The sequence below is a fragment of the Microcaecilia unicolor genome, chromosome 10 (assembly GCF_901765095.1).
Source record: "Microcaecilia unicolor chromosome 10, aMicUni1.1, whole genome shotgun sequence".
NCBI classification, from domain to species: Eukaryota; Metazoa; Chordata; class Amphibia; order Gymnophiona; family Siphonopidae; genus Microcaecilia; species Microcaecilia unicolor.
The window spans coordinates 155,533,049-155,560,511 of record NC_044040.1 but is presented as its reverse complement, the minus strand read 5'-3'; the positions used below and the strand labels follow the sequence as shown (position 1 = coordinate 155,560,511).

General features: G+C 42.1%; 1 protein-coding gene across 1 annotated transcript in view; it reads left to right on the top strand.

Moving 5' to 3' along the window:
• The window catches only part of ITM2C (integral membrane protein 2C), a 131,683-nt gene extending 105,789 nt beyond the window's left edge, over nt 1-25,894 (top strand). The window contains exons 3-6 of the mRNA XM_030215706.1: nt 3,394-3,582; nt 13,216-13,326; nt 23,404-23,554; nt 24,431-25,894. Of these exons, the coding sequence (XP_030071566.1) occupies nt 3,394-3,582; nt 13,216-13,326; nt 23,404-23,554; nt 24,431-24,522 (543 nt within the window). The 3' untranslated portion in view covers nt 24,523-25,894. The remainder of the gene's footprint in view (nt 1-3,393; nt 3,583-13,215; nt 13,327-23,403; nt 23,555-24,430) is intronic.
• Nucleotides 25,895-27,463: the final 1,569 nt, after the last annotated feature.

Sequence of the window (27,463 nt, the reverse complement as noted above, 5' to 3'; positions counted from 1 at the left end):
AGCACAATGACACTTACACACATATTGTTTCACTTTTGCATAAGAAATATGTCTGCATGAGTTCACTCCTTGCTGCCACTGCACACTGGTGGGCCTCTGGAGGTGTGAAGTCTTTGAACTGCACAGCCTCCCTCTCCTCGTTACTGTCTGCATTTGTCAGCATTGGTGCCTCTTGTTTTGGTATCTACCTGTCGATGGTGAGATTGTGGAGCATACAGCAGGCCAGGAAGTTGTCACATGCTTTTGCCGGGGGGGGGGGGGGGGGGGGTCTAGAGAAGTTCTTCATCCTGACCTGTTGCTGAAGTAGGATTCAACATGCTAATTGTCTGCACGATGAGAGCCCTGGACTATAATATTCAAAAAGTGCTTAAGAAACCAAAATATTAATTCTTCACAGCCCATGATGCAGCACTTGCTGGAAGCCTCTTTTGCAGCAATAACAGCAATGAGACATTTAATTCATATGTACCAACTTTGTACAGTGAAATAGAGCAATGTTTGCCCATTCTTCTTGTAAAAATAGCTCAAGCTCTTTCAGGTTGGTTGGGGATCTGTGCACTGCAGTCTTCAAGTTTTGCTGCAGACTTTGTTCGGTTTGGATCTGGGCTTTGACTGGGCCATTGGAACACGTTCACTTTCTTCTTACTGAGCCACACCATTGTTGGTTTTGCTTTCCGCTTAGAATCATTTTTTTGAAAGAATAATCTCCCCAGTCAACTGTGGAGCCATATCCTGATGTAGGCAGTTGATGCTGATTGGATGATGACTCTCTTCTTTAAATATTGGAGTGTTTATTTATTTATAGCGTTTACATCCCACATATTCCCACCCAAGGGCAGGCCCAATGTGGCTTACAGGAATTTACAGAAAGCATACATCAAGTCTACAACAAACAGTCAATGGCATTGTAGTGAAAGAGGCTAGTAAGTAATAGCAGAGGTGAGGAAATTTGGAAAGAGAAATGGAATTCAATAGACAACGGTGTGGGGCGGGTCAGGAGCATAAGCTTTCCCAAATAAGAAGGTCTTAAGGTATTTTTTAAAGGTTGGATGATCAGGGGTGATTTTCACAAATTTTAGGTAGACCATTCCACAGTTGTGTGCTAATGTAGGAAAAGGTGGAAGTGTATGTGATTTTATACTTGAGGCCTCTGTAGATTGGGTAATGCAGATTTAGGTACAAGCGAGCTGATCTGTGAGAGTTACGAGGTGGTAAGCCGACAAGGGTGTCCATATACGCTGGGGCCTCACCATAGAGAATTTTATGCACCAGAGCGCAAATTTTAAATGTTATTCGGTCCTTGACAGGGAGCCAATGCAGTTTCTCACTCAGCGGTCTTGAGCTTTCAAACCTCGATTTACCATAAATAAGCCTAGCAGCTGTGTTCTGGGCAGTTTGTAATTTTTTCAGAAGCATGTCCTTGCACCCTGCATATATCCCATTACAGTAATCAAGGCGGCTAAGAACGAAAGACTGAATTAAACTTAGAAATACTTCCCTAGGGAAATCCAGCATTGTATGCAACCCAAGCTGTATTTCACTGGCTATTTCGCTCAAGTCTGTTTTAAAAGGAATAGAGATAGTGATATCATCCGCATAAATAAATGGGTTGAGACCTAGTTTGGAAAGAGCTGTGGCCAAAGGAACCAACATTAGGTTGAAGAGTGTTGGGGAAAGCGGTGAGCCCTGAGGCACACCACAGTCTGCTTTCCAGTGAAGCGATAGGCTTGAGTTAGAGCTAACTTGGTATGATCTGGTGGTTAAAAAACCCTTCAGCCATGCTAATACATTTCCGCTGAGACTGAAGTAGTCAAGGAGCTGAAGCAGGATGTCATGGCTCACCATGTCAAAAGCACTAGACATGTCGAATTATAAAAGCAGAATTCTCTATCCAACAGCTATTTCCTTTTTAAAGTTGGTCGGGAGGGTGACAAGCACGGTTTCGGTACTATGGAGTGGACGGAATCCTGACTGTGACTCATGCAATATATTGAATTTGTCCAAGTACTCCTTGAGCTGTTTGTAAACCATGCTGTCCATTAATTTAACGAAAAGCGGAATAGATGCAATCGGCCGATAGTTTGCAAGATCCTGGCTGTTTTTCTTGACATCTTTGGGAATCGGGGTAAGTAGGATGTTTCCAGACGTTTCAGGGAACAAGCTAATACCAAGCATGAAGTTAAGATGCAGCGTCAAGTCAGCTATGAAGGAGCACATTTGAGTAGATAGTTTGGACAAGCATCTAATTTGCAAAATTTACTGGATAGCCTGTGGACCTCCTGTTTGACAGAATCTACTGTAAGAGCTGCGAAGAGAGAGAATGATCGGTCTGCTGGGTGCTCGCCTAAACTCAGTTCCAGGGCACTAAGAAAATCACTTACACACAAACTGCTCTGCGTTAGGGAATTCTTTAATTTTATGAGCTTGTCTTTGAAAAACTTGGCCAAAATTGCAGCAGGTGGAATACCTTTATTAACAGATGTGAGCGCTTTAGTATCCGTTAGTTTGTTAACTAAAGAGTAGAGTTGTTTTAAATCTTTGTAATCTGGGCCTATTTTAGATTTATAGTAAAGTTTCTTGGATTGTCTGATAGCATATTTATATTTTCTGTGAGATGTCTTCCATGCATTTAAATTTTTAGTGTCCTGGTGCTTTCTCCAGGCCCTTTCGAGTCTTCTGCATGTGGTCTTAGTTGTTTAAGATCATCATTAAACCATGGTGCATCAGCAGACCGCTTTGTAGACTTTGCTCTGAGTGGAGCAAGGGCGTCCAAGATTCTTCTACATCGTGTATTAATGATCACGGTGTCTATTTGTATTGTTTTAGAATAAGCTCTTTGTTTTGACATCTTATTTATATCTGAGCATTTAGACTTTTTTTGTTTTAACTCAATTATCTTTATTTTATAACTATTTCTGGAGAAATATACCTGTAAAATTCCTGAATTTTCTGAAAGATGTCCTCCAGCTTTATAATACAGGCTCCTGAGTGCTTCCAAAATGTATGGTTAAGCTGTTTTGTTTCAACAATTGAGATTACAGAGCTCTTATAATTATTTTGTATATATTTGTAGAATATTTTCAGAAGAACAGTAGTTCAAAGGGATTGGGGCTTGATATACCGTCTTTCTGTGGTTACAATCAAAACAGTTTACATATTATTTTGTACCTGGGGCAGTGGAGGGTTAAGTGGCTTGCCCAGAGTTACAAGGAGCTGCAGTGGGAATCAAAGCCAGTTCACCAGGATCAAACCCACTGCACTAACAACTAGGCTACTCCTCTTTCAAGCACCTATGTGATGTTTAGTTGTGTTCTCAAGGAATATACTTTCTCTATTTCAATGTCTTTTTCTGTTTTATTTAGATTATAATTGTTGTTCTTTCGTTTTCTGCAGCTACCTCGGAAAAACACGTTTGAATGCAGTGTTCTTTATGAAGACACCATCTATTCACCATTCAGGGGCCAAATGGAGTTGGAAGAGAATGTCAAAATCTACATTGATGAGAACTATGAGTACATCAATGTCCCAGTGCCTCAGTTTGGTAGAAGCGACCCTGCTGATATAATCCATGATTTCCAAAGGGTAAGAGTGAAAGAAATAATGGTTTCTTGGCTATAAATCACAATGGGGGGAAGGCGGAGAAAGGAGAGGTGTACGTATATTCTAGTGTACTAAATCAAATGTGTTGCTAATGCCTACTTGGAATTTTTATTGGCTTGTAATAGGTGGAAGTACAGTTCTTGCCCAGTCTGAATTTACTTCTGTGAATCAGCTTGCAATTTTTTTTCTAGCTAGTTTAAACATTAAACTAGCTAGAAAATAAAATGCAAGCTAATGATTCACAGAAATAAATTCAGATTGGACCAGAATTGTACTTCAGCCTATTAGGAGGACAGAGGTTGTTAATAAATACATGCAAAACTGAAATGCAAATTTTTAGGAGTTGTGCATATGAAAAAAAGAAAACACAACGGTCTCCTTTTCTTTTCTTGTACCTCTTTTTGGCTGTTAACCACAAATTAAAAACTTTACTGCTGGTTTTCTGGTCTCTGTGTCTGCTTTAGTTTCACTGGAAATGTGACTCAGCTGTTCTGGACTGTTCTTTATGTAACCACATCCCCAGACTCTTATCACATGAACAAGTATTGAGCACCATTAGCAGGAACTGATCTTACATGTCAGTACTCACACGGTTTATGTACAAGGCAAGTAACTCTGGACTTGTTATATTAAACTTGTGTTGAAATCTTGAATTGACATCAATGGTTCCTCAGTTTTAAAACAAGCAAAATGGAGCCAAGTTCTGCAGTTCCTTTGCCCAGGATTGAAGAAATGGTGTTGTAAAGTTGTTATAAAATGCACTGTGAAAGATGAGGGTGGAACGGAATAACTTTTGCTCTTGGCATTAGTTAATGGATAGTTTAGGTTACTGATGGTTTAGGTTACTGATGGTTTGTTGCCTATTAACTACTGTTTCAGTAGTAGATTAGAGTAGATTAGTGAGAGGGTTATGTGCATTATTTAAGTTGAAACATTAGTTAATGGAGCAATTCTTTAACCTAGGTGTTTATACACCAATATATCTATACACCAGTGTTCCGCTTAAGCACTATTCTGCAAATCCTTGCTTAATGTACACAGCAAGTGATTGCAAGGGGGTGTGCACAGGGGTAAAGCATGGGCAGGACCCAAATTATGCTTGTAAATTATAGTATACTGTAAGTTACGCATGTATCTGCAGCATTTAGGCGCTAACAAAAGCACTCCATGGTGTGACCTCAACTTGAGTATTACGTTCAGTTCTGGTCGCCGTATCTCAAAAAAAGATATAACGGAATTAGAAAAGGTTCAAAGAAGAGCGACCAGAATGATAAAGGGGATGGAACTCCTCCTGTATGAGGAAAGGCTAAAGAGATTAGGGCTCTTCAGCTTGGAAAAGAGATGGATGAGGGGAGATATGATTGAGGTCTACAAAATCCTGAGTGGTGTAGAACGAGTAGAAGTAAATTGATATTTTACTCCTTCCAAAAGTACAAACACTAGGGGACACTCAAGGAAGTTACATGGAAATACTTTTAAAACAAATAAGAAATATTTTTTTTACTCAACGAATAAGTTAATCTCCAGAGGATGCTGTATCAGCAGTTAGCATATCTGGGTTTAAAAAAAGGTTTGGACAAGTTCCTGTTGGAAAAGTCCATAGTCTGCTATTGAGACAGACATGAGGAAGCCACTGCTTGCCCTGGGATTGATAGCATGGAATGTTGCCACTATTTGGGTTTCTGCCAGGTACTTGTGACCTGGCCTGGCCACTGTTGGCAACAGAATACTGGGGGGCTAGATGGACCGTTGGTCTGACCAAGTATGACTATTCTTATATTCTTATGTCTGGAATAAGTGATTGCACTTAAATGTTATTCCCCTAAGTCTATAAAACTCACAAAAAATTGCGTGCACAAATTTTGGCGCTGCCCAATTTGTGCATGCAATTTAATTGAATAATCTAATTAGTGCCAATAATTGGCATTTTAACAAGCAGTTATTGCCACAAATTAGATTTAGTTGGAATTTACGAGGGTAAATTTAGGTGCAAGGAAAAAAAGGGGCGTAGAAATGGAAGGATCTTGGGTGGAACGAAAAGAAAGTGTATGGTGTGTACGGGTTAGGTAGGGAAGAGGGCCTATTGAGGACTGCGGGGAGGGGGAAAATATGGGTTGCATAGATGGGCCAGGGTGGACTGGAAGACATAGCTGAGTGTGGTGTAGATGGATTGATTTTGGGAGTAAGATAGTCAACTGTGGTGATGAGTTGGGGTTGGGGAGGAAGAGAAACTGGTGGGACTTGCAGTTGCTTTTACCCACAAGTTTTCCCTTATATGCATCATTTGGCCATTTGTGTTGACAACCCACCATGCTTTAATTTCCTTTCTATGGACTTGGTCATTTGTGCTGAGTTGAGCACCTCAATCATTTTGAAAAGTTGGCTCCTACGTGTGTGTTACTATTCTATAATCTTAGCATACAAATTGCACTTAGGTATATAGGGGTTGATATTCATCTGGTGGTGCTTAATCTTTTGCCGACCACCGGTGTTATGCCCAGAAATTGAATGCCCAGCCAAGTCCGGGCTTCAACATAGAACTTCCAGGTTTCCGGAGTACAATATTCAGTACTTAACTGGCTATGGGTTGCCGCTTAAAGGTAGGACTAACTTTCATGTGGTCCTATTTATGTGGTGACCTTGTCTGATTAAGTTCTGAATAATGGCACTTAACCAGTCAAGTGATGCTGCCAAAATAGCCGGTTTTGTTTTAAGCGCTAAGCAGCCATTTTCAGCGGCACTGATCTGGCTGGTTAAATTGCTTTCAATATTGACCTCTAAGGTTATAGAATTTGGGGGCAAATGTCTAAAATACTGGCATTTGTGTACATTCCCAGTACCTAAAACTGGGCATCTCCTTAGAAAAACACCCCCATAATGCACAGTAAAGGTTTTTCCATAGCGTCCCTAGATCAATCCAGAGACTTTTGGGTTATGTCCCTCCACTAGCAGGTTAGATAGAGAGAACACCGAAGTTCGCCCACAAGAGGGCATGTGCAGCCAGCCTCACTTCAGTATTCTCTCTATCTAGCAGGTGAAGAGACATGCTGTGCAGCTCTGAAGTGATTTGGCTCCTATCCCGTTCCCTCGGGGGTTGTTGAGCTTGATTTGGGGTTGAGGTGCTTTGTGCACGTTGGGGTTACACCTGGTGGTGCCAGGTCCCTACTAGTCTCCCCCCACCAGCAGCAGATTTGGGGTTGAGGTGCTTTGCGCACGTTGGGGTTACACCTGGTGGTGCCAGGTCCCTTACCCATCTCCCCCCACCAGCCTACTGCTGCTTAGGGATTCGTCTGTCGGTGTTTCTCTCCTGCCTCTTAAAAAAAAAAAAAAACCTCACAGAGACACAAACAGAGATCCCTGCAGGCTAAGCAGTGTTTTCTCAGTCCTAAGAGTTCCAGGCTTCAGAGGTACGTGAGCGCTAGGCTGGGAGCCGGTCTTAGGGCCGATGTTGGCGTCAGAGTCCGTCAAAAGGTGTTCGCGCTGTGGGGCGCGTTGGATGGTCATATCTGTGCAGCTCTGGATTGATTGGCTCCTGGCCTGGTCCCCTGGGTCTAGTTGAGTGGCTGGGGTCTGAGGTGTCCCGGTTATGGGGCTTGGGTGCACACCTGGTAGTGCCAGGTCCCTCCCTTCCTCCCCCTTCAACCCCTCTTCTCTGCCTGATTGGGGTTTGGGGTTCTCGCTGTCCTGACTTTAAAATGAGTCTGAGGTTTCTTTTGCTCTGGCGTCCTCTCCTACCTATAAAAAAAAAAAAATCTCAGTCTGAGATTTGTCCAGCACGGCAAGCTCATGCTGGCTTGCAGTACCGGCTGGATGGTGTGAGGACCGCCTTGGCATTTGACAGCGATTCCCCAGGGGGTGAGTACTCCCTATCCTATCTGCGCCAGTTGGCAGAGCAAAAGCGGCTCCCAGTGTGGGAGCCACTGAGCTGCTGCAGTTTCCCATGCTGGAGTTCCACTGTACAGCCCAACTCCGTGGAGCGGTGTGCTCCTTCCCTCTCAGCTCATTTTGGGGGGCGCAGGGCAGTTGTTTTCTTGGGTTTGCGTGCGCACGTGATGGCACCATCTTTCTTGCCACTCCACATGGCAATGCTGAAGCCCCAGTGCTCCCCTGGGCCCTGATGTGCTTGCAATTCAGGCAGTTTTATATGTAGATTTTTCAGAAATGTGACTGGGGAACTGGTGTGGATCACTCCCAGTTTCTTCAGATTGGTTATTTAAGGGCTTCTAAGAAAGGAGGCCTGGGGAGGTTTGCAGACTCCTGTGGGAGTACTCAGGTCTCCCACAGCTTTGAGTCTTCCACAGCTTTCCAGGGGCGAGGTTGGAGATTCATTAGTCCCCTGCAGCTGTGCTGTGGCAGTGAGAGCCTTTAGCTGCAGCTTGGAAAGTACTGACTATCTGAAAGTCTTCTGGTAGAGATGCCTGTGCTTCATTAGGTGATTATTATTATTGTTATTTTCATTTGTATAGCGCTACCAGACGCACGCAGCGCTGAACATCCAACATAGAGAGAGACAATCTCTGCTCAAAAGAGCTTACAATCTAAAAATTTACAGTAAGAATATTTCTGGACCCTCCTTAATGAGGTTCAGGGTGTGTGTACATCATTAATGGAAGGGACAAAGGGATCAGGATTAGGGATCCTACTCTAGGTTTTTCACTCTTTCCCTCTTCCCCTTTCTCAGAGCATGGCAGTACAGTTTGTTTAGTTAGTCAGGCTTAGGGCTGTGAGTGTTGACTCCATGTTTCTGTGAGAAATGTTACATTTTGAGGCTAGTGCAGGCCTCTCAGGTTTCTCTCTTGTTTCCATGGTGATCCTGCACTCTCTGTGCTCCCCTGGTGGCATTTGGTGTGTGTGTGTGTATTGTTTACATCAAACTAGTTTTATTGAGGAGGGTGGCTGGCCTTTCAGCCTGAAGGTTACAGGTTCAAGGCTGGTTTTATCCATCCTATTAGAAACTGTGGACTCAGCTAGATTTCCAGTGGGGCATATTTTATTTCATTCTCTTATTGCTTGCCTGGCCAAGTAGTTCTTACATGACTGTAACAGTTTTCAGAACTCTTCAGTACTAAAGATTGCCCTTCTCTCTCTCTCTCTCTTTGCACACTGATACTGGTCACACCTTTGCATATTAGCCTCAGCTACCTGGTATCTGCAGCGTACCCGGCACTTCTAATTGCTTCTATGGTGTTTTTGGCATCTTTTCATGGTATGGGGTTACCTAAATTTCATGGGGAGTGGTCCAGGAGCTACTTCAGTGTAGAGGTAGCTTAATAGTTGTTGCAATCAGCTGAGAGTAAGCACAGAGCTCTAGGGCTGCTGTTTCACGACCCACTGCAGCTTGCTTTTTGTAGCATGCAATGGTGCAACAGCCATATTCTACTACATCATCTGTCTGGTTCTCAGCCGTAATTGTTAGCTCCAATGCACAGCAGTTATACGGCACAGTCACACCAGCCAATTCTTGTCTCTATCTGTAAGAAGTTAGCGCTGGCTTAGGCATCAGACCACTGATGTGGCTTCCAAGTCACATTTGGCAACCTGCCTTTTGGAAGTAATCTTGGGACAGGAGAAGATCTAGGGCAGTTGGGTAAAGACCTGAGGCACTTCCAAGTCTCGGAGATTGCCAGGGAATGAGTTTAAGGCTGATTTTTAATCCACTTGGTTTGGTCATAAGTTTTGTGGGGCCAGGAAAACCACTTTCAGGGTTTCCACTTCCACTACGACAAGCCACCTGGCTGCTGATAGAATGAGCTCTGTTTCAACTCCAGGTCAGCCTATGCCTGCTGCATCTTTCAATGCTGGAGTCTCAGTTCAGTCCTCAGGCAGGACTCCTGTGCTGGTTTCAGGAGGAGTGGACCAAGATTACCTCAGCTCAGATGTGTCTTAGTTTTTCTATTTCACAGTTACAACCTGGACTTCACTATAGATTTTTCTTGGAGTCTACATGCAAGCTCAAACGCTGTCAGGCAGTTCTTGCCACCTTGCCAACGTTTCTTCCTTTAGGCACAGTCGAGTCTGTCCCCAGTTGCAATTGGGGAATGGGAATTTGTTCTTTTTGTTTTGTAGTTCCAACCTGCTTCATCACAGTCCATTGGAGGCTCGGTTGTCAATCAATCTTCTGGAATTGCAGGCGATTTGGCTGGCACTGCAAGCCTTTGAGACTTTGGTGCTGAACCAGTCGGTACGAGCCCTTTGCGACAATGTGACAGCGGTAGCTTATGTCAATTGTCAAGGAAGCACTCGGAGCGCTCAGTTGTCAACGGGGCGCTTGCCTTTTGCCGCTGGGCGGAAACGTGGCAATTTATTTTGTCAGCGGCTCTCATCGCAGGAGTCCTGAACGTGCAGGCGAATTTCCTCAGCCGGAAATAGTTGAATGTGGGGGAGTGGGAGCTCTCTCCAGTAGTGTTCGACCGGATCACATCTCGTTGGGGGATGCCAGTACTGGATCTAATGGCCCGTTTTTCCAGTGCCAAAGTGCCTCGCTTTTTCAGCAGGGGCAGGGAATTCGGGTCCGAAGGAATAGTTGCGCTATTGCAAAGGTGGCCGCAGGATCTCCTGTATGTCTTTCCTCCATGGCCCATGCTCGGTCGGGTGATCAGCAGGATCGCGCAGCATTCAGGAGTGGTCATTCTGGTGGCTCCGGATTGGCCCAGGCGTCCTTGGTATGCGGATTTGGTGCGTCTGTTGATAGATGACCCATTGCAGCTGTCGGACATTCCTGATCTTCTGATTCAGGGGTCAGTGATCATGCAGGATTCCATTCCATTTGGTCTTACGGCTTGGCTATTGAGCGGTCGCAGCTAAGACGCAGAGGGTGATTGGGACGATGCTGCAAGCGCGCAAGCGATCTACTTCAGCGTACGCTAGGGTCTGGCGAACCTTTGTTGCTTGGTGCTCGTCCTGAGCCATTTTGCCGGAGTCGGCTCCTCTCGCATCCATCTTAGCCTTCTTGCAAGAGGGGCTTGAGAAGGCCCTCTCTTTGAGCTCTCCTAAGGTACAGGTGGCAGCATTGGCCTGTTTCTGAGGCCAGTTAGGTGGTCGATCATTGGCCGCTCATCCGGATGTGGTTCATTTTCTCCGGGGCATTAGTCATGTTCGACCCCCTCAGATGCCGGTGGTACTGGAATGGAGTTTGAACCTAGTACTGAGGGCGTTACAGTGGGCCCCATTTGAGCCTCTGAGTAAGACGTCTTTGAAGGATCTCATGTTGATGACGGTGGTTTTGGTGGCCATGGCTTCGGCCAGAAGGGTATCGGAGCTGCAGACTCTGTCGTGCGGGGATCCCTTGCTGCGTTTTTCGGAAGCTGGTGTCTTGGTCCGTACGGTTCCGTTGTTTCTGCTGAAGGTGATTTCGCGTTTTCACCTTTAATCAGGAAGTGCATTTACCAACCTTCAAGCAGGAAGATTACCCGGAGGATTTTCACCAGCTGCGTTGTTTGGATGTCAACGGGCTCTTCTCGCATATTTAGAGGTTACTAATTCCTTCCGGAAGTCAGTTCAGCTCTTTGTCCTGTTTGCGGGACACACAAAAGGGACAGATAGCTTCTATGGCTACGGGAATCGATCGGCTCTGTGTATCTTCCACGGGGAAGCCGATTCCTCTTCAGATTCGCGCGCATTTGACTAGAGCTCAGGCCACGTCCGTTGCGGAGTACCCGGTGGTGTCGGACGAGATTTCTAGAGCGGCTACTTGGCCGTCGGTACACACTTTTGCTAGACATTACCGACTTTATGTCGCGGCGTGTCAGGATGCGTTTTTCAGCGCTTCGGTGCTGTCATCAGGGAGTATGCAGTCCCACCCTTCTTGAGGACTGCTTTGGTACATCCCACAAGTCTCTGGATTGATCTGGGGACGCTATGGAAGGTAACATTATGTCTTACCTGATAATTTTCTTTCCATTAGTCCCTCAGATCAATCTAGAGGCCCTCCCTGGGGTGCGCATTAGCTGATTCTGTATGATGTATATATGGCAGAGTTTGGTATAGTTCATGTGGTTTAGGTTCGCGTTCTTCTGTTGGTCTGGAAGTTTAGATTCAACAAGTTCTTGGAAAACAGTTGTTACTGTGAAGCAGCTGGAGGGTTTTCCTTCAGATTATTTGCTCTTTTTGAGAGGCAGGAGAGTGAAATATGGTTCAAATGATTTCTTACTGCTTTGGTATCGTATACTGAAGTGAGGCTGTCTGCACATGCCCTCTTGTGGGCGAACTTCGGTGTTCTCTCTATCTAACCTGCTAATGGAGGGACATAACCCACAAGTCTCTGGATTAATCTGAGGGACTAATGGAAAGAAAATTATCAGGTAAGACATAAGTTTACCTTTTCCCCTCCAGAGGTAACACTATGGGAAAATATGCCCCCAGCAGTTTCTGCAGTTACAGCATAGCAATTTGGGCACTTACCCTGAATCCTGTAAGTCGCTAAAAATTGTATGCACAATTGAATGACGAGCTAATTAGCGCTGATAATTGGCTTAACATGTAATTATTGGCACTAATTAGATTTAATTGCAATATATGCGTGCAAATTTAGGTGCAAGGTCAAAAAGGGAGCGTGGAAATGGGAGGGTCATGGGCGGAACAGGGGCGTAATAGAGGTGTTCCTAAAATTTATGCACGTAGTTATAGAATAATTGGGATAGATGTGTAATTTAATCATGACGATTTGCACTATGTTTCAGTTGGTGCACGCAATTCCCATGCATAAGCACTATTCTATAAACTGCTCCTAACTTTAAGCGCGGTTTATAGAATAGCGCTTTCATCAGCGTCGATTTTTTTGGGGGTGCTATATATAGAATCTAGCCCTTAATGCATGCGAGTGGAACTTTATTGTGCTGTAGTAAAATGGCCTGTTGATGTTCAGTGTTTAAACTTCAGGTTTCCAATGTTTAAACTTCAGGTTGGGTTAGTTGGGGCAAGGAAAGGATAATGAGATGGAAAAGAAAATGTTGAGATTATCTGTCCAGTTTAAAAATGTACCTTCATGAGCAATTGTAAGAGTAAGTTATGATGGAACTGCACAGTGATTGCATATTTGTCTTAAGCTATATATGACATGATATCGTACACTGAAATTCCATGCATGCCATGCCAACTCTGTATTGCGGGTCAGATTTAGTAAACCTTTTTCCTCTGTAGTCAAAGAAGTGGAGAAAAGGTTAAGGGGTCCTTTTACTAAGGTGTGCTGAAAATTGGCCTGCGGTAGTGTAGGCGCGGGTTTGGGCGCGAACAGAATCATTTTTCAGCACACCTGTAAAAAAGGCCTGTTTTAAATTTTTGCCGAAAATGGACGTGTGGCAAAATGAAAATTGCCGTTCGTCCATTTTGGGTCTGAGACCTTACCGCCAGCCATTGACCTAGCGGTAAAGTATCTCGTGGTAATGACCTACGCGCGCCAAATGCCACTTGGCACGCGTCCGATACATGCAGCAGAAAATAAATTACCACAAGAGCCATGCGGTAACTCCATTTTGGCGTTGGCGCTCGTAGACGCTTATGCAGCTTAGTAGAAGGGCCCCTTAGGAAATCAGGCCCTCTATGCACTGAGTACAGTTACCTTTAGCACCTTATACCACAAGATTCAGGTTCATCTAGATCTCTCTGGTTTAACTGCAGGGGCTGACAGCCTACCATGACATAGCCTTGGATAAATGTTATGTTATTGAACTGAACACCACCGTCGTGATGCCACCTCGCAATCTGTGGGAGCTGCTGGTTAACGTGAAGGTATGTTTGGTGATCCATTGTAATGGAGCACAGCCCTTGGTGCTCCATTGTGTTTGTTTTGCATAGTTATCAAGAAAGCTACAAATTGTGCAAGTATTTAAAATATTATCCGGCCAATATTCAAAGTGATTGGATGGGAAAGGCTCCTGCCCACTTAAATTGCCTAGGGCTTCTTAACTGCCGATGTTCAGTGGCATTTAACCAGTTAGTGCCTTCGCCGAAACCAGTGAACTTGTGGGTGTTCTGGGGATGGAGGTGACCTGGCTTTGAACATCTCGAAATACAGACAGCGGCAGACATAAAACCGCTGACCGCCGCTGGCTGAGTATCGGCTGGTATTTATGCTCTAAAGTACATGGACCAACTTTCAGCCAGTGTGATCATCGGCTTACGTTAAATACTCCTCCCGCATGCAACTTACTTGATCAGTTCATTGTCTAAACTGCTGAATATCGATATCTATTAATTTATTAAAGGCACTTTTGCGAGTATATGCCAGTATATTCTTGTAAAATGTGCTTATGCATACAAATGTTCAAGCATGAACCACAACAGGAACATGCATATTTGAATGTGACTTGGTAGTAGGCATGTTCAGGGATGGATTTTCAGTGGTGTGAGGGTGGAATCACAACTTACATGCACATTTTGTATGCTATCCTCCAGATTCTATACAGTGCAACCGCAGTTGCACGAGCAAATCAGGTCGTATTTTGATTAGCGCACGCAAGCCAATCAGCGTCGATAATCACCACTTCACAGGCAACTATTGACACTAATTGGCATTAATTAGAATTTATGTGCAGAACGTGCTAAGCGTGTTCTGTAAAGTTTTGCTTGTAAATTCTAAGATGCAGAACCGGAAAGGGGGTGTGGAATGGGTGGTTCATGGGCATTTCTAAAATCTGTTCGCACTGATATGGAATACAGTTCTTAGCCTTAGTCACTTGTATTTACAGCAAGTTTTACTTGGCGTAAATACCTGTGACTAAATTTAGTCACATGGACGGGCACTAGGCATATTCTATAAACCGTGCCTAACCTTAGGAGTAGTTTATAAAATACGCCTATTTCTGTTTTTTTTTTTCAGTGCCTATTCTTACGGTGTCATATATAGAATCTAGTCCTGTGTGCATTTGTTCATAATGTACATGGAGACATTTACCTTGCTTCCAAGCAGGAGTACATGCCTGTGGATTCCTTTTAGCTTCGATTTCTGCAGCTTTGGGAGGCAGTTTGGGGATGCAGGTTTATTTATTTGATATTCAACCTATCAGTGCCCTTCCAGTCTAGGCAGCTGGTTATAAATTATGGTCACAATGTGGTGACCATGCTGGCGCTATATGTTGAGTTCAGGCCTGCAGTTCAGTAGCCAGATATTGCTGCTATCTAGATACATTTTTGACCTTTCTTGCTACTCCCTTAATTGGGCCACAAATATACGGATAATACCTGGCTGTTTAGTAATCAAAACAGTCAGAAGTTATCTATATATTAAAATATACAGACAGACCAGTTATATGTTTACTGGTCACCGGTAAAAACTTAATTGGATTCAAATATCAGGTCTACAGATATTTAGAAAAGATCAGTTAATTCTGTGGGTTTTGTATTTCCTTGTAAGTAATTTGCAAATGGTTTATTAACATTCCGGCAAATTCCGATATCTTTAGTCTTTGCAAAGGCTGGCAATTTAACTTCCTCTTTCCTTCATGGCATGTCATTACTTATCACAGAATGTAAGCAACAGAAATACCAGAGCTTGTAGTTCAGCACTTTTCAAACCTTCTGTGGTCACAACCCCATTATTGTGGCTACAAGGTGCGGGCTGATAACATTTGTATAGACAAACTGACCAGATTCCGACCTCAAACAAGGCTTTGTGACCCACAGTTTGGAGAGCCCTGTTGTAGTTCAAATATAATCCATATTTAAATCAAAGTGAGTAAAAGGCTCAATCATCCTGAAATATTTGGTCATTGTCCTCATGAACCAGGTATAAGAAAAGTGAAAGCTTGTAATTGCAAGATCTAAGGCATGGTGCCAGAATCATGGAAGTAAGGGTAGAGGTTTTACTTTTATTTATTTATTGAAAAACTTTGAATACCACTTTATTGAGACACTTTATTGAGACATTTAACAATATAAAACATATAAACAATAGAGATAATACAAACATCAACAGACAAATTCTGCCCAAAATTCCTATTCTCTAACTGACTGACTCTGGAAAAGATAAACCTTCAAGCAACAAAGTAGTGGGCAACAGAAGGAGGCCCAACACACAATGGGACTTGAAGATAAAATAGTACTTTACTTTTATGAAATACAGTGCACTCCATTTAAGTGCACGTGGGATAAGCGCATGCTCTGTTTAACTGCATGCCGTACTTCGGTCCCGTTTTTGGCGCCATCAATTTCTATGGGGACAAACTTCAGTTTAGCGCACCACTGATAAGTGCAAGATTCGCTTATATGCATGGTTTAAGACCGCTCCTCTGCAGGAAAGACTCCGCATAAGCGCACGCACGGAATATGGAAGCCAATTGGCACGTGATAAAGGGGCGGTAAATTTGAAATCTTGTTGGTTAACTGCCACAGGCAGAATAAGCAAAAGAATGTTGTTAGAGTGTACAGTGGAGTCGTTGTCGTGCAACTGTAAGACTTTAACACTGGCTGAATGAATAGAAGTTCTTAAAAAATTAGAAAACAAACAAAGTCAAGCATCTATTGCTAAAGAATATGGTGTCAATCCCAGTCAAATTTCATGTATCTTGAAGCAGAAAGATCAGCTTCTGGAAGACTGGCAAAACAATACGAATCCACACAGGAAACGAAAACGGGCGGGAAAAGCTGAGGATGTAGAAGATGCTCTTCTTCGGTGGTTTTCTCAAGTCAGGAGCAGACAGTTTCCTGTCAGTGGTCCACTGCTTATGGAGAAAGCTAATCAACTAGCTGAAAGTCTTGGACTAACTGAATTCAAAGCCACTGTTGGATGGTTGGAAAGATGGAAGGAGAGGAACAACATAAAATTCAAGAAACAGCATGGTGAAAAACAAGACGCTGATGACTTTGGTGCTGAAAATTAGGTTGTTTCAGTTCTTCCTACCATCTTGAACGAGTTTGCATCTCGTGACATTTTCAATGCTAACGAAAACGGTCTCTACTGGCGAGCGATTCCTGATGGAACACTTGCATTCAAACAAGCTGAAACTACAGGAGGTAAAACATATAGTAACATAGTAAATGATGGCAGAAAAAGACCTGCATGGTCCATCCAGTCTGCCCAACAAGATAAACTCATATGTGCTACTTTTTGTGTACACCTTACCTTGATTTGTCGAAGGACCGACTGACGATCCTCCTTTGCTACAATATGGATGGGAGTGAGAAGTTGGAACTACTTGTCATTGGAAAGAGCAAACAGCCCTGTTGCTTCAAGAATGTTAAGCGACTTCCTGTGTCATACGAGGCTAACGCAAATTCATGGATGACTGGGGAAATTTGAAAGCAGTGGCTAAAGAAGTTAGACACTAGAATGCGTGCACAAAAGAGTCAGATTTTGTTGCTTTGTGATAATTGTGCTGCACACAGTGATGGTGTCAGGCTGTCTAATGTCAAGGTGGTCTTCCTGCCACCAAACACTACCTCTCTGATCCAAACAACATTATCGGGCTCTTGTGCTAAGTTGTCTGATTAGTGTTATGGATGACCAGACTGGCAAGGATAAACATGCTGTTGAACTGGCTTGTAATCTATCACTGTTGGATTCCCTACATATGCAGAAAGAAGCCTGGAATCATGTTACACAGGCAACCATTGTGAACTGCTACAAGCGGGCAAGCTTTGTTAAGGATGTGGAGAGGGACGAAACAGATGCAGCTGTTGCAAACGCGTCAGATGAACAGGCTATTGACACCCCAGCCTGTGTTACTGAAGAGGAGTTTCATCACTACGTAAGCTGTTGATTACGATCTACAAACAGCTGACAACAGCACTGATGTCGAGATATGTGCCTACACGCAGGCAATGGCTGATGATGAAGCAGATGATGAAATGAGCAGCGAGGCACATGCTAACGAAATTCAACAACCTCCTGTCACTTTTGCAAGAGCGCTGGAGAGTCTCAACACCGTGCAGGCCTATCTGGAGGCCGCTGGATGTCAGTGCTATGACAGTTTTTACCGGCTGGCAGACATAGTCTATGGAACTTACAGACACAAGAGTGTACAGAGGACTATGACTGATTTACTTCAAGTAAGCCTAACGTCAGTTAACGGAGACTGTATAACGTCAGTTAATGGAGACTGTATACTGTACGTATAATAAACATACTGTACATATGTTTATCAGATGTCAAGCTTCTTTGGGTCACAACGGTTAAGTGCATGCTCCGGTTAACTGCATGCATTTATTTGGTCCCAGACCCTTGCACTTAAGTGGATTGCACTGTATTCTTCTTCCAATATTGTAAATTGTAACATAAAAGACTTGACATGTCACTGTGTTTCGGCACGGAGTGCCTTCCTCAGGAGTCTGGCAGTAATTGTATCCAAAGTCAAGTAAATAGAAGAGTTAACCAACAGGAAGTGCGTTATCTAGGGGTCATTAAAAAGAACATGAAAGTCCAAATTCGTCAAAGGAACTAACTCTTGGAAAAAAACTCAAAACACAGGGGAGGGCTCCACTCCTCTATCTGTACTGTTTGCTCCAAGAGTATTTCATATAATTAAAGATTACTATGTTATCTTCCAAGTCCCATTGTCTGTTGAGCCTCCTTCCATTTCCCACTGCTTTGTTGCTTGCTGTATTTCCCATGGGATCTTCGTGTTCAAGCACTACGTGGATAAAGATAAACTTTGACCATCTTCTGGAACCACAAAAATCTATTCCAGAACCCAAGGGGGATCACAGAACAGGAGCACTTTTACACCCAGGCACCTAGAACTAGGCATCTAGAGGGCACACAATAGGAGTCTGTTCTATAAAGGAACACAGGGTGTCCACTTTTCGTATTCTAACATAGTAATTGTCATCAGATAAAGACCTGCATAGGTCCATTCATTCTGCCCAACAAGGTGTCTAGAGATGAATCTGGTAGTCTGCACAGGTTCCACTTCATTATGATTAAACACTGGTACTTGGGACCAGATTCTATATAAGGCATAGCAAGTAGCACATGTTAAATTGTGCACACGGCCAATTTATCCGTGCCACTCAATTGAGTAATGAACCAATCAGTGATAATTGGCTGAAAACTAATTATCACTAATTGGCAGTAACTGGAATTTATGCACACTTCTGTTTAGGCGTATTCCAAAAACAGGCGTGCGTTAATCCCATCGCGCATAGCTGAAAAGGGGCATGGACGTGGGAGGAGTGTAGGAGTGCAAAAAGACCAAAAAAGTGGAAGGAACACAGACATCCCGCGGGATGGATAGAATTAAAAAAAAAAGTGTGGGAATTAGATCAGGCTCTTCAGAAACAGACTCAGGATGCCGAAATGGAATTATAGATGTTTATTTAAGCTGACTCAACATGGTGCCATGTTTCGTGCCTGCCTCAGGAGTCTATACAGATAAAAACAAATGTATAGTAAGATAAATACATAAATAAAAAATCAACCATAAAATCATACACAAATATATACAAATATTTAAAAATTAATCAAATTCGATATGTGTAAAAAAAATCATAAAATCATGCATAATGGTAGAACAAGCATATAAAAATATAATTAAATTAGTTATATATGAGGAATCAATCTTGAAATTATGCATGATGGTAAAGAGTATATGAAATATAAAAAAATATATGCAGTCAAATTGGAAATGTGATAAATGAAATACAAATAACGATGAATTACTGAAGGACAAGGTAAAAAAAATCATTACATGTTTTTTGGAATAGCAGAGAATAGACAATATGTAGTGTTAAAAAAATGAACAAACCTTGATTCGTATGCTTGATAATCACATTTATCGTTGATGATTTGTCTTGTGAAAAGAACATGAGCTGGTCTGAAAAAAGAAGGTGGAAAATGAGACCTAACTTGCCGTAAAGTGGTGTGAAATGTGATGGAAAGGATAATAATACCAAAGTGATGTTGAGCAATGTGTAAATATACAATCCAGCATAATGAAAATGAGATAATCTATATCTGTAATGGTGTGATAGTGGGTATGGTGATAAAGTGTGAATGAATATCTGTTGAGTGAAATAGGAATAACAATGCAGTGTAATATAGGAAAACCCTAATCATGGATATGTATAATTAATGTGGTTATAAAGTGTAAACGAATGGGATAAAAACAAGAAGAGTATGATGGTGTGCTAAAAACAAGCAGACTTCAGTGGTGTGTGAAGAAAAATTCCTATTACCAGTGTGGCTATCCTGAGCCACTATTGGCAAATATAATGATATGTATTTACTAATCAGTGCACTGAGATTTATAGCAATGTTCTGTAAAAAAAGGTGATGTAGTCCAATGCATGTATATACAAGGACACAAAGAGCTATTAAACATATATTTCATGGTACACTCTAAGAAAACAGTTAAAAAGGAAGTAGAGCGATTAGATATGTTACACTGTGTAATTGCGAGAAAGACGTCTGAATTGAAAGTCAAGTAATGAGAATTCAATGTAAAAAAATATATAAAAAGTACAGCAAAAACGTCTGAGTAAAAGTCATGTAATGAGAATGCAATTTTAAAAAAAGAGAAAACCATTAAAATGTACGGCTGTATTATGAGCGGCATTGATATAACTACTTTTCAAAAGTGATACGTTACAGACGGCATTCTACAGAAGCGCTGGGGAAGGGATTCCAGCCATACAGTTGACTTTAGGCGACATAACCTAGAGCAGTCAGTGTCTCAATAAAACATACTTATGCGGCTGCCCAAATAAAAAAGAAAGCAACGAAAGGCATTTGAGGTCCAGATGTACAACAAAAGGATTAACGGGAGAAGTGGAAATATGAGAGTATGGGTGATTGCACTGAAAGGCGTGTACGGTGAAAATATAAATGTGTGGATGATTAAAAAAGGGAGGGGAGCTTGCATGCTACAATAAGGGAAAACATATTGGAAGAAAAAAAGAATATAACGATTTGGTATTGAAATAATGTTAAAACATCGAATTAAAACATATCTCATGCAAGTGCCTGTACATATCTAAAGTGGCACTTATTCATCTGTGAAAGAGTATAGGTGTGTCAGGGCATTACTCGAATTTACGTGCATAGTTATAGAATTATTTTTTTTAGGCGCCATTTATAGAATTTCCCCCACAATGTATGTGAAAATGTTAGCACCTATTTATGGAAGTGTCCCAAAATACATGGCCTCAGCCTTCGCAGCATCTGTCTGTCAGAAACTGCAAGAAGGTGGCCTTGACTAGAGTACAAATCATGTTTAGGCAGGTCTTGGAAACCACACTAGAGATGGTAACATTATTTCTCTGAGGACAAGCAGGCTGCTTGTTCTCACATGTGGGTCGATGTCCGCGTCGGCCCAGGAAACGGCAAAATTTTCACCAGCAAAATTTTAAAACGTTTTGCCAGAGCCTTCTGGTGTGCGAACCGCGCGCACCGCGCATGCGCGGACGACTTCCCACCCATCGCATGAGTGTGCCTCCTCAATTTAATCAAAAAGCATATAAACAAACAAAGAACAACCTGCTGTCCTCAGAGAATACCTGCTACAGGTAAGTATCTTCGCTTTATTTATTTGTTTGGATTTTGCTCACACCTTTTTCAGTAGTAGCTCAAGGTGCGTTACATTCAGTGTTTATAAAAGTTATTCAGCTATTAGGCCAACATTTATATTTGAATTTACAGGGTGATATAGTAGGCTAGTACACACGTGTGAGCTTAAATCCTAAAGTTTCACTTGTGGTTAGACTGAAGTCTTTTGAACAGACTTTACACTACTATTAATTTATGATGCAAAATTTCCATGTTAGTGTTTTAAACTGGACACCGGCTACATAGGAAGCTAATACAGCTAAGCCAGTAAAGGACTGGCACTAACCAACCTATTACAATCCCGACTTCTATGACCCTAGAATTGTACTTCGAAGTCCAATATACATGGCTTTGCAATAATGGATTATGGTAAAAACTAAAGTATGCACGATTACCCAAACTGCTGAACTATCCAAAAAAGGACATAGTTAACTTAATCATTGCTTATCTCTGTTTTTATTGTGGCTTCTTTTGCCCAGGAGTACTTTAATTAGACCTGTGATGTTTCAGTGTGCTTTAAGGTAGACTGTGATTGCCCACCCCTGGGTCTAGATCAAAATCCTGTGAAAATTTAGATATGACAGAAAATATTCCTACTTCGATCACTTACTATGGACCTTTAGCAAACCACATAACATCCCTGGGACCATACTTACATTGTACACTATCCCCTCATTCTATAACATATTACCGTTTATCTTGTTGGGCAGACTGGATGGACCATGCAGGTCTTTTTCTGCCGTCACCTACTATGTTACTATACTATGTTACCTAAAGTTAGGTGTTAATTGTGCATATTAAGTTATAGTATACTCCAAATATCAAACACAAAGAGACTCCATTGAATCACACTTATGTAATGCTTTAAATCCAGTCAAAATATAAATCTTGTATAAAGGAAGGGAAAAGCCTCAGACCCCTCATCTTAAGTTCTGAGTTGGTGATCATGATGACAGGATTTGGGAGGGGGGGTTAGAAAGGTGTGAAGTGAGCCAGTAAGCAAGCCTTTTTTCTGAACCGTGGCTGTACTGGGCTACCCTGTTGAAATGACATTGTTTTTACTGACTGATGTCATGAAATCATTAAGGAAGTATGATGAAATCTCTAATAACTAGGATGGAGCCCTTGCTAGCTAACAACTTTAATGAAGCAGCTCATTTTAATTGCTTCTGACTGAGAAGTTCATCAGTATAAAATTTCAGAATCAATGCAATTTGATGTAAAGAAGTTGTTTCTTTCTGGTTATATGATTATTATTTTAAAAAATAAATTGCTGTGTGCTTTTGAGTCAGGTGTCCTGCTTATTTTCTTTTCCTGCTGTTTTCTATTTAAGCATGGGGTTCACCTAGGATATATAAAGCAGTACCCTAGGTGAACTTATACCTGCTAAAATGTGGTGTAAATGCCAGCCCCAAGTTAGACGCGATAAGGCAATATTCTATAATTCCATGTGCAACTTTTCAGAGTGTCCCCGATATGCCCCCTGGCCACACACCCCTTTTCAGATACGCACTAGAGTTAGGCGCTGAGCCTTATAGAATAGTGTGCAGCTAGTTGCACACACAGATCCTAATTAATGCCAATTAGTTGAAATGATTGGTTGTTGGAGCCTAATTATTGCTAGTGAAGAGCTCATTAATCGGTGTGCGCCAGAATTTCAGCGTGGAACTTCGGGTGCCATATATAGAATGCAGGGGATAACCATAACATTTACTTGCAGAAGTGCTAGTATTCTGTAAAGGTATTAATTAAACCAGAAGGAATGGAGTGAAATATATCAAATATCACACACTAAAGACTCCATTGAGTAATGCTTAAGGGATACTTTTTTAAGCTGATGACATAATCACTTTTGAATTATTGTCTAGAACTTAAGAAGAGGGGTCTGAGGCTTTTCCCTTCCTTTATACAAGATTTATATTTTGACTGGATTTAAAGCATTACATAGTGTGATTCAATGGAGTCTCTTTGTGTTTGATATTTGGAGTATACTATAACTTAATATGTACAATTAACGCCTAACTTTAGGTAATATGTTATAGAATGAGGGGATAGTGTATAATGTAAGTATGGTCCAAGGGATGTTATGTGATTTGCTAAAGGTCCATAGTAAGTGATCGAAGTAGGAATATTTTCTGTCATATCTAAATTTTCACAGGATTTTGCTCTAGACCAGGGGTGGGCAACCACAGTCCGAAGGCCACAAACCAGTTGGGTTTTTAAGATCGCCACAATGAATATGCATGAAATTGATCAAAATATGGCTTCAAATTTTGGATCAGTTTGTTCTGTTTCCTAATTTCCTTTCTGAATAAACGTATTTACAGAAGGGAACATACCTGCCTCAGACTTACATAATCCAGGAGGAGATGATTGTCACAGAACAAGTGAATGACAAGGAGCAGCTGGGCTTCTTCATCTACCACTTGTGCAACGGAAGAGAGACCTACAGGCTCAAGCGCAGGACCACAAAGAGACGTAAGGGCTACAGATATTTTTCTTTTATCTACTCATTAGAATTTATAACTCACAGAAAATTTATTTTTTGGTTGGCTTTTTCTTTATCCTGCTATGTGAAATTTAGCCATGGGTCATAGTTTGAAGATCCTTGTCATATGCAGTGCTTGAAGTGGTTAAAACCACGGATCTGGTTAACATGTTCTCCATAGTTCATAGTGTCACAGGGAAGCCAGATTGACTCTTTGCCCTCTGATCCCTGCTAGAAAGGCAGTTGAAAATTGAACATTATGGACATTCTGGCCTCCTTTTTATATGAATATAGAAGGCTTTTTTCAGAGGGACTCTCTGTGAGTCAGTGAGGGCCATGGCCTGACAGTAGCAGTCATGAGGATTTTATTTCAAAATCCTTGTGCGTGCTCTTCGCTGGTTTACTCTGCATATCCAGCAAAATGTGCAGGGTAAGAGATTGTAAACGGAGATCTTCCTTTTAAACTATTTGAGAAGATATTCTCTGACTGCCAAATTAAGGCGCATATTTATCAATGAGAGCTACCTTTTAAGATATTTTATTTTACCATTAACTCGTGCCATTTTAGCACAGGTTCCGTTTTATGTCATGAGACCTAGTTATTAATAATTGGGGTTGACAGTAAAATAACACGTCTTATCAGTAGCCCACATTGATAACTTCCTATCTAAGTATTCTTGTGAAGTAAGGGGGATGGGGGTATATTTTGGCAGATCTTCTCTGTGTTGCTCAGGGGCTCCTTGCCAGTATCAATTTGAAGATTCATCTTTCAGACCTACTAAACAGTTTTCCCTCTTTCTAATTTTCTTTCATTGCACCCAGATATTGCACCTGCAGTCATTTTTTTTTTTGTCCCTTTCCTGTAGGTATGAACAAACGTCAGACTGAAAACTGCAGCCGTATCCGTCACTTTGAAAACACATTTGTGGTGGAAACGGTTATCTGTGAGAAGCCTTGAAAGGCGCTCCTCTGAAGTCGTCTTTCTTCACTTGCTTGCACACATGGCCTTCCCTTCAGTAGTGAGAATCCTCTCTTCCCTTCTTCCCATATTGCTTGTGCCACAGCTGTAAAGTTTCTGATCCTTGAAGATCACACTTTGGACTTTCTGTTGTCTCTTTACTGTACATACTGTATGGTACTACCTATTTTGAGACTGGTTGCAAGGCTTAAATTTATACAGTGAAGCAGAAAATCTGCTCTGTGGAGCCTGTTTACAGTGTGTTTGTAGACCTTCATATATTCTGAGAAAGGCTGGGCTGAAAATAGCTGGATGGAGGCATCAAAGTTACCTTTTTAAACACTGTTAATGCACAGAGAAATGGTTTATCAAGGTTAAAATGTGTTTCATTGTTGTACAATTTACAGAAAACAACAAACAAAATTGGGAATGTTGAGTACACACAGGGAAAATCACTGGATTTCAAGTGAGCCTGACTCACTATAATGCAATAGAGCTGTGAAGCTGAAGACATTGGCTTCATTCACTGTGTGACTCAGGGAGGTCACATAATCTCCTCGTTTTCCAGTTGATTACAAAAAGGACATTATAACCTTCTGAAGTATCGTTTACTGTGCTGCACATACTAATAGCACACCAAGAAAAATGGCCATCATCATTACTGTTATGGCCCAGTCAATGGAATGCCATTTTCCTATAAGGAAGCTATTCCTTTCTCATATCAAAACATAACAGTACCTGGATATTCCTTGATGGCATTTGTAATGGTTTGATGATGCCACAGCATATAAGAACACATTCCATAAATTGTCTTCTCCAATAATTAAATAAGGGTATAAAAAAGTGACCTTACAGAAGAGTAGGGAAAATATGGTATGTTCTAGGGATAGACAGGATGTATGTAGGTTAGAGAAATAGTTTTCTTGGGGCCAGTGGAAAATCAACAGTTTGTCTGGGGTCTCAGTGGAAGACAGCGCCTCCCCATAAAGATGAAGGGGTAGTATTTACCAGCTATAACCAAGCCATGTCAAGCAATTACTGGAATTAGATGCAGAAGTTAAACTATTTTAAATACAATTCCTCCCCCCCCCCCCCCCACCCGATATTCAGTTCTATTTAACTGACCAGAATGGCCGCTGACCGGTTAAATAGCGCTTAACCTGCTATCCGCTGATATTCAGAGGAGGGTAACTGGTTATCCTCTGCAGAATATCCATGGTTAGCAGATAGCTGGTTATACTGGCTAATATAACTGGCTATTTGCTGATTTTTAAAGTCGGTTTAGCGACCGAATGTTGACTTAGCCAGTTATCTTTAAACCGGCCAGAAATTAACCGGATCTTCAGTGCCAGTCACTGGAAACAGCCCAGCATTAAATATCCAGGTTCAGCGCTGATCATGGGAGTTAGCCGGTCTAACTCCCGTGGTCTGAATATCGGCCCCAATCTCCCTAATTCTATAAAGTACACCACAGATTAGCTGCCCAAGAAGGGGTAAATGGCATTTAGGTGCTAAAGCCCATAAGTGCTCACTTATAGAATAGCGCCTAACTGCAAAGGGAGCAGGCCATACACTTTGGCGTCAAACTTGTAGAATAGTGTAAGTTGTGTACCTAAGTGCCAACATTTAGGTGCTGACATTTACACTTGCCTTTTACATCTTGTAAGCGTTGGTGAAAGAATGAGAGCTGGAGGAAGGAAGGAGACAGCACGGTGAAGAGGAAGAAAGTGACACGAGCACATAAGTGCCACTGGCAGTGGCCGGATAGCTGCAAACAAGCGATTTAACCAGTCAGTGGCCGTTTCTGGCCAGTTAAACGTTTTTGAATATCGACCAGTTAATTTTTTGCACCCTTTATAGAATTGCTCTCAATATAAATGTGGCAAAAAATAAAATCAGGTCATTTCACATTAATTTACGTTCTGATCTCTTTCCAGTCTGGTTCAAGAGATGAAAGTGCAGCTCCTAGTATGAGGTCCGCTCTTGTCACTTTCTTCCTTTCTCTGCCTCTTCACAGTACTGTCTCCTTCCTTCCCCCAGCTCTCCTTCCTCATGCTTTCACTCATCCAGCCCTTCTTGTGCATCAGCCCAGTTCCCATTGCTCATTCTCTCCAGTTGCAATCCTACTTGCTTACTCTCTCCCCTTACTTACTTTTCCTTCTCAGCTTCCTCCACAGTTCACTTTTTTAGCCCCCCCCCCCCCCCCCCCAGTCATGCTCCAAGTTCAGTATTCCGAGCATCCTATTTTTCTCTTTCCATTTAACCTTTTCTCACTCTTATGGTTCCCATGCTGTGCTCTTCCTAGTGGCCCATTCAGAGCTGCTACTTTTTGCAAAACTCCAGGGCAATAGTATAGGTCCTGTGCCATTCAAATGAGCCATCTACCAATCCTAGAGCCAAGACGGTTGATAAAAGATCCAAGTTGATACAAGTTGGGGGTACTTAGGGTGAGGCATTGACATTGCTGCAAAGTAGCTGAGCGGGGAAAGGCAATACTAGTAAACAACAAGCTTGCTGTTGCTCTGATCAGCTATTTAACAGTGAGCTGCACAGGTCCGGGACTCCAGTGTTGAGTTGGAATACAGCTCCCGCTGTCATATGAAAACTGTAACATAATCGGGTGGGGAGAAGCAGGGCAGCACAGTACTGACGTAGTACTGAGTTGCAATGCAACATGTGAAAAACACTGGATTAGAGAGTGCATTTTTATCTTCAGACGTATCTCTAGAGGGCCTTCTCTGATATTGCTGGACAGTCAGAATCAGCTTGGGATCTGAGGTCACCTAGGTGGGGAGTCTTTGAGTCTTTGAGGCTCTTTTTATAAAGACACATAAGTGCCAATGAGGCGTATTTTCAAAACACTTAGACTTACAAAGTTCTAAGGGTTACTATGCAACTTTGCTAATTTAAGTGCTTTGAAAATGAGCCCCAGTGTATCATT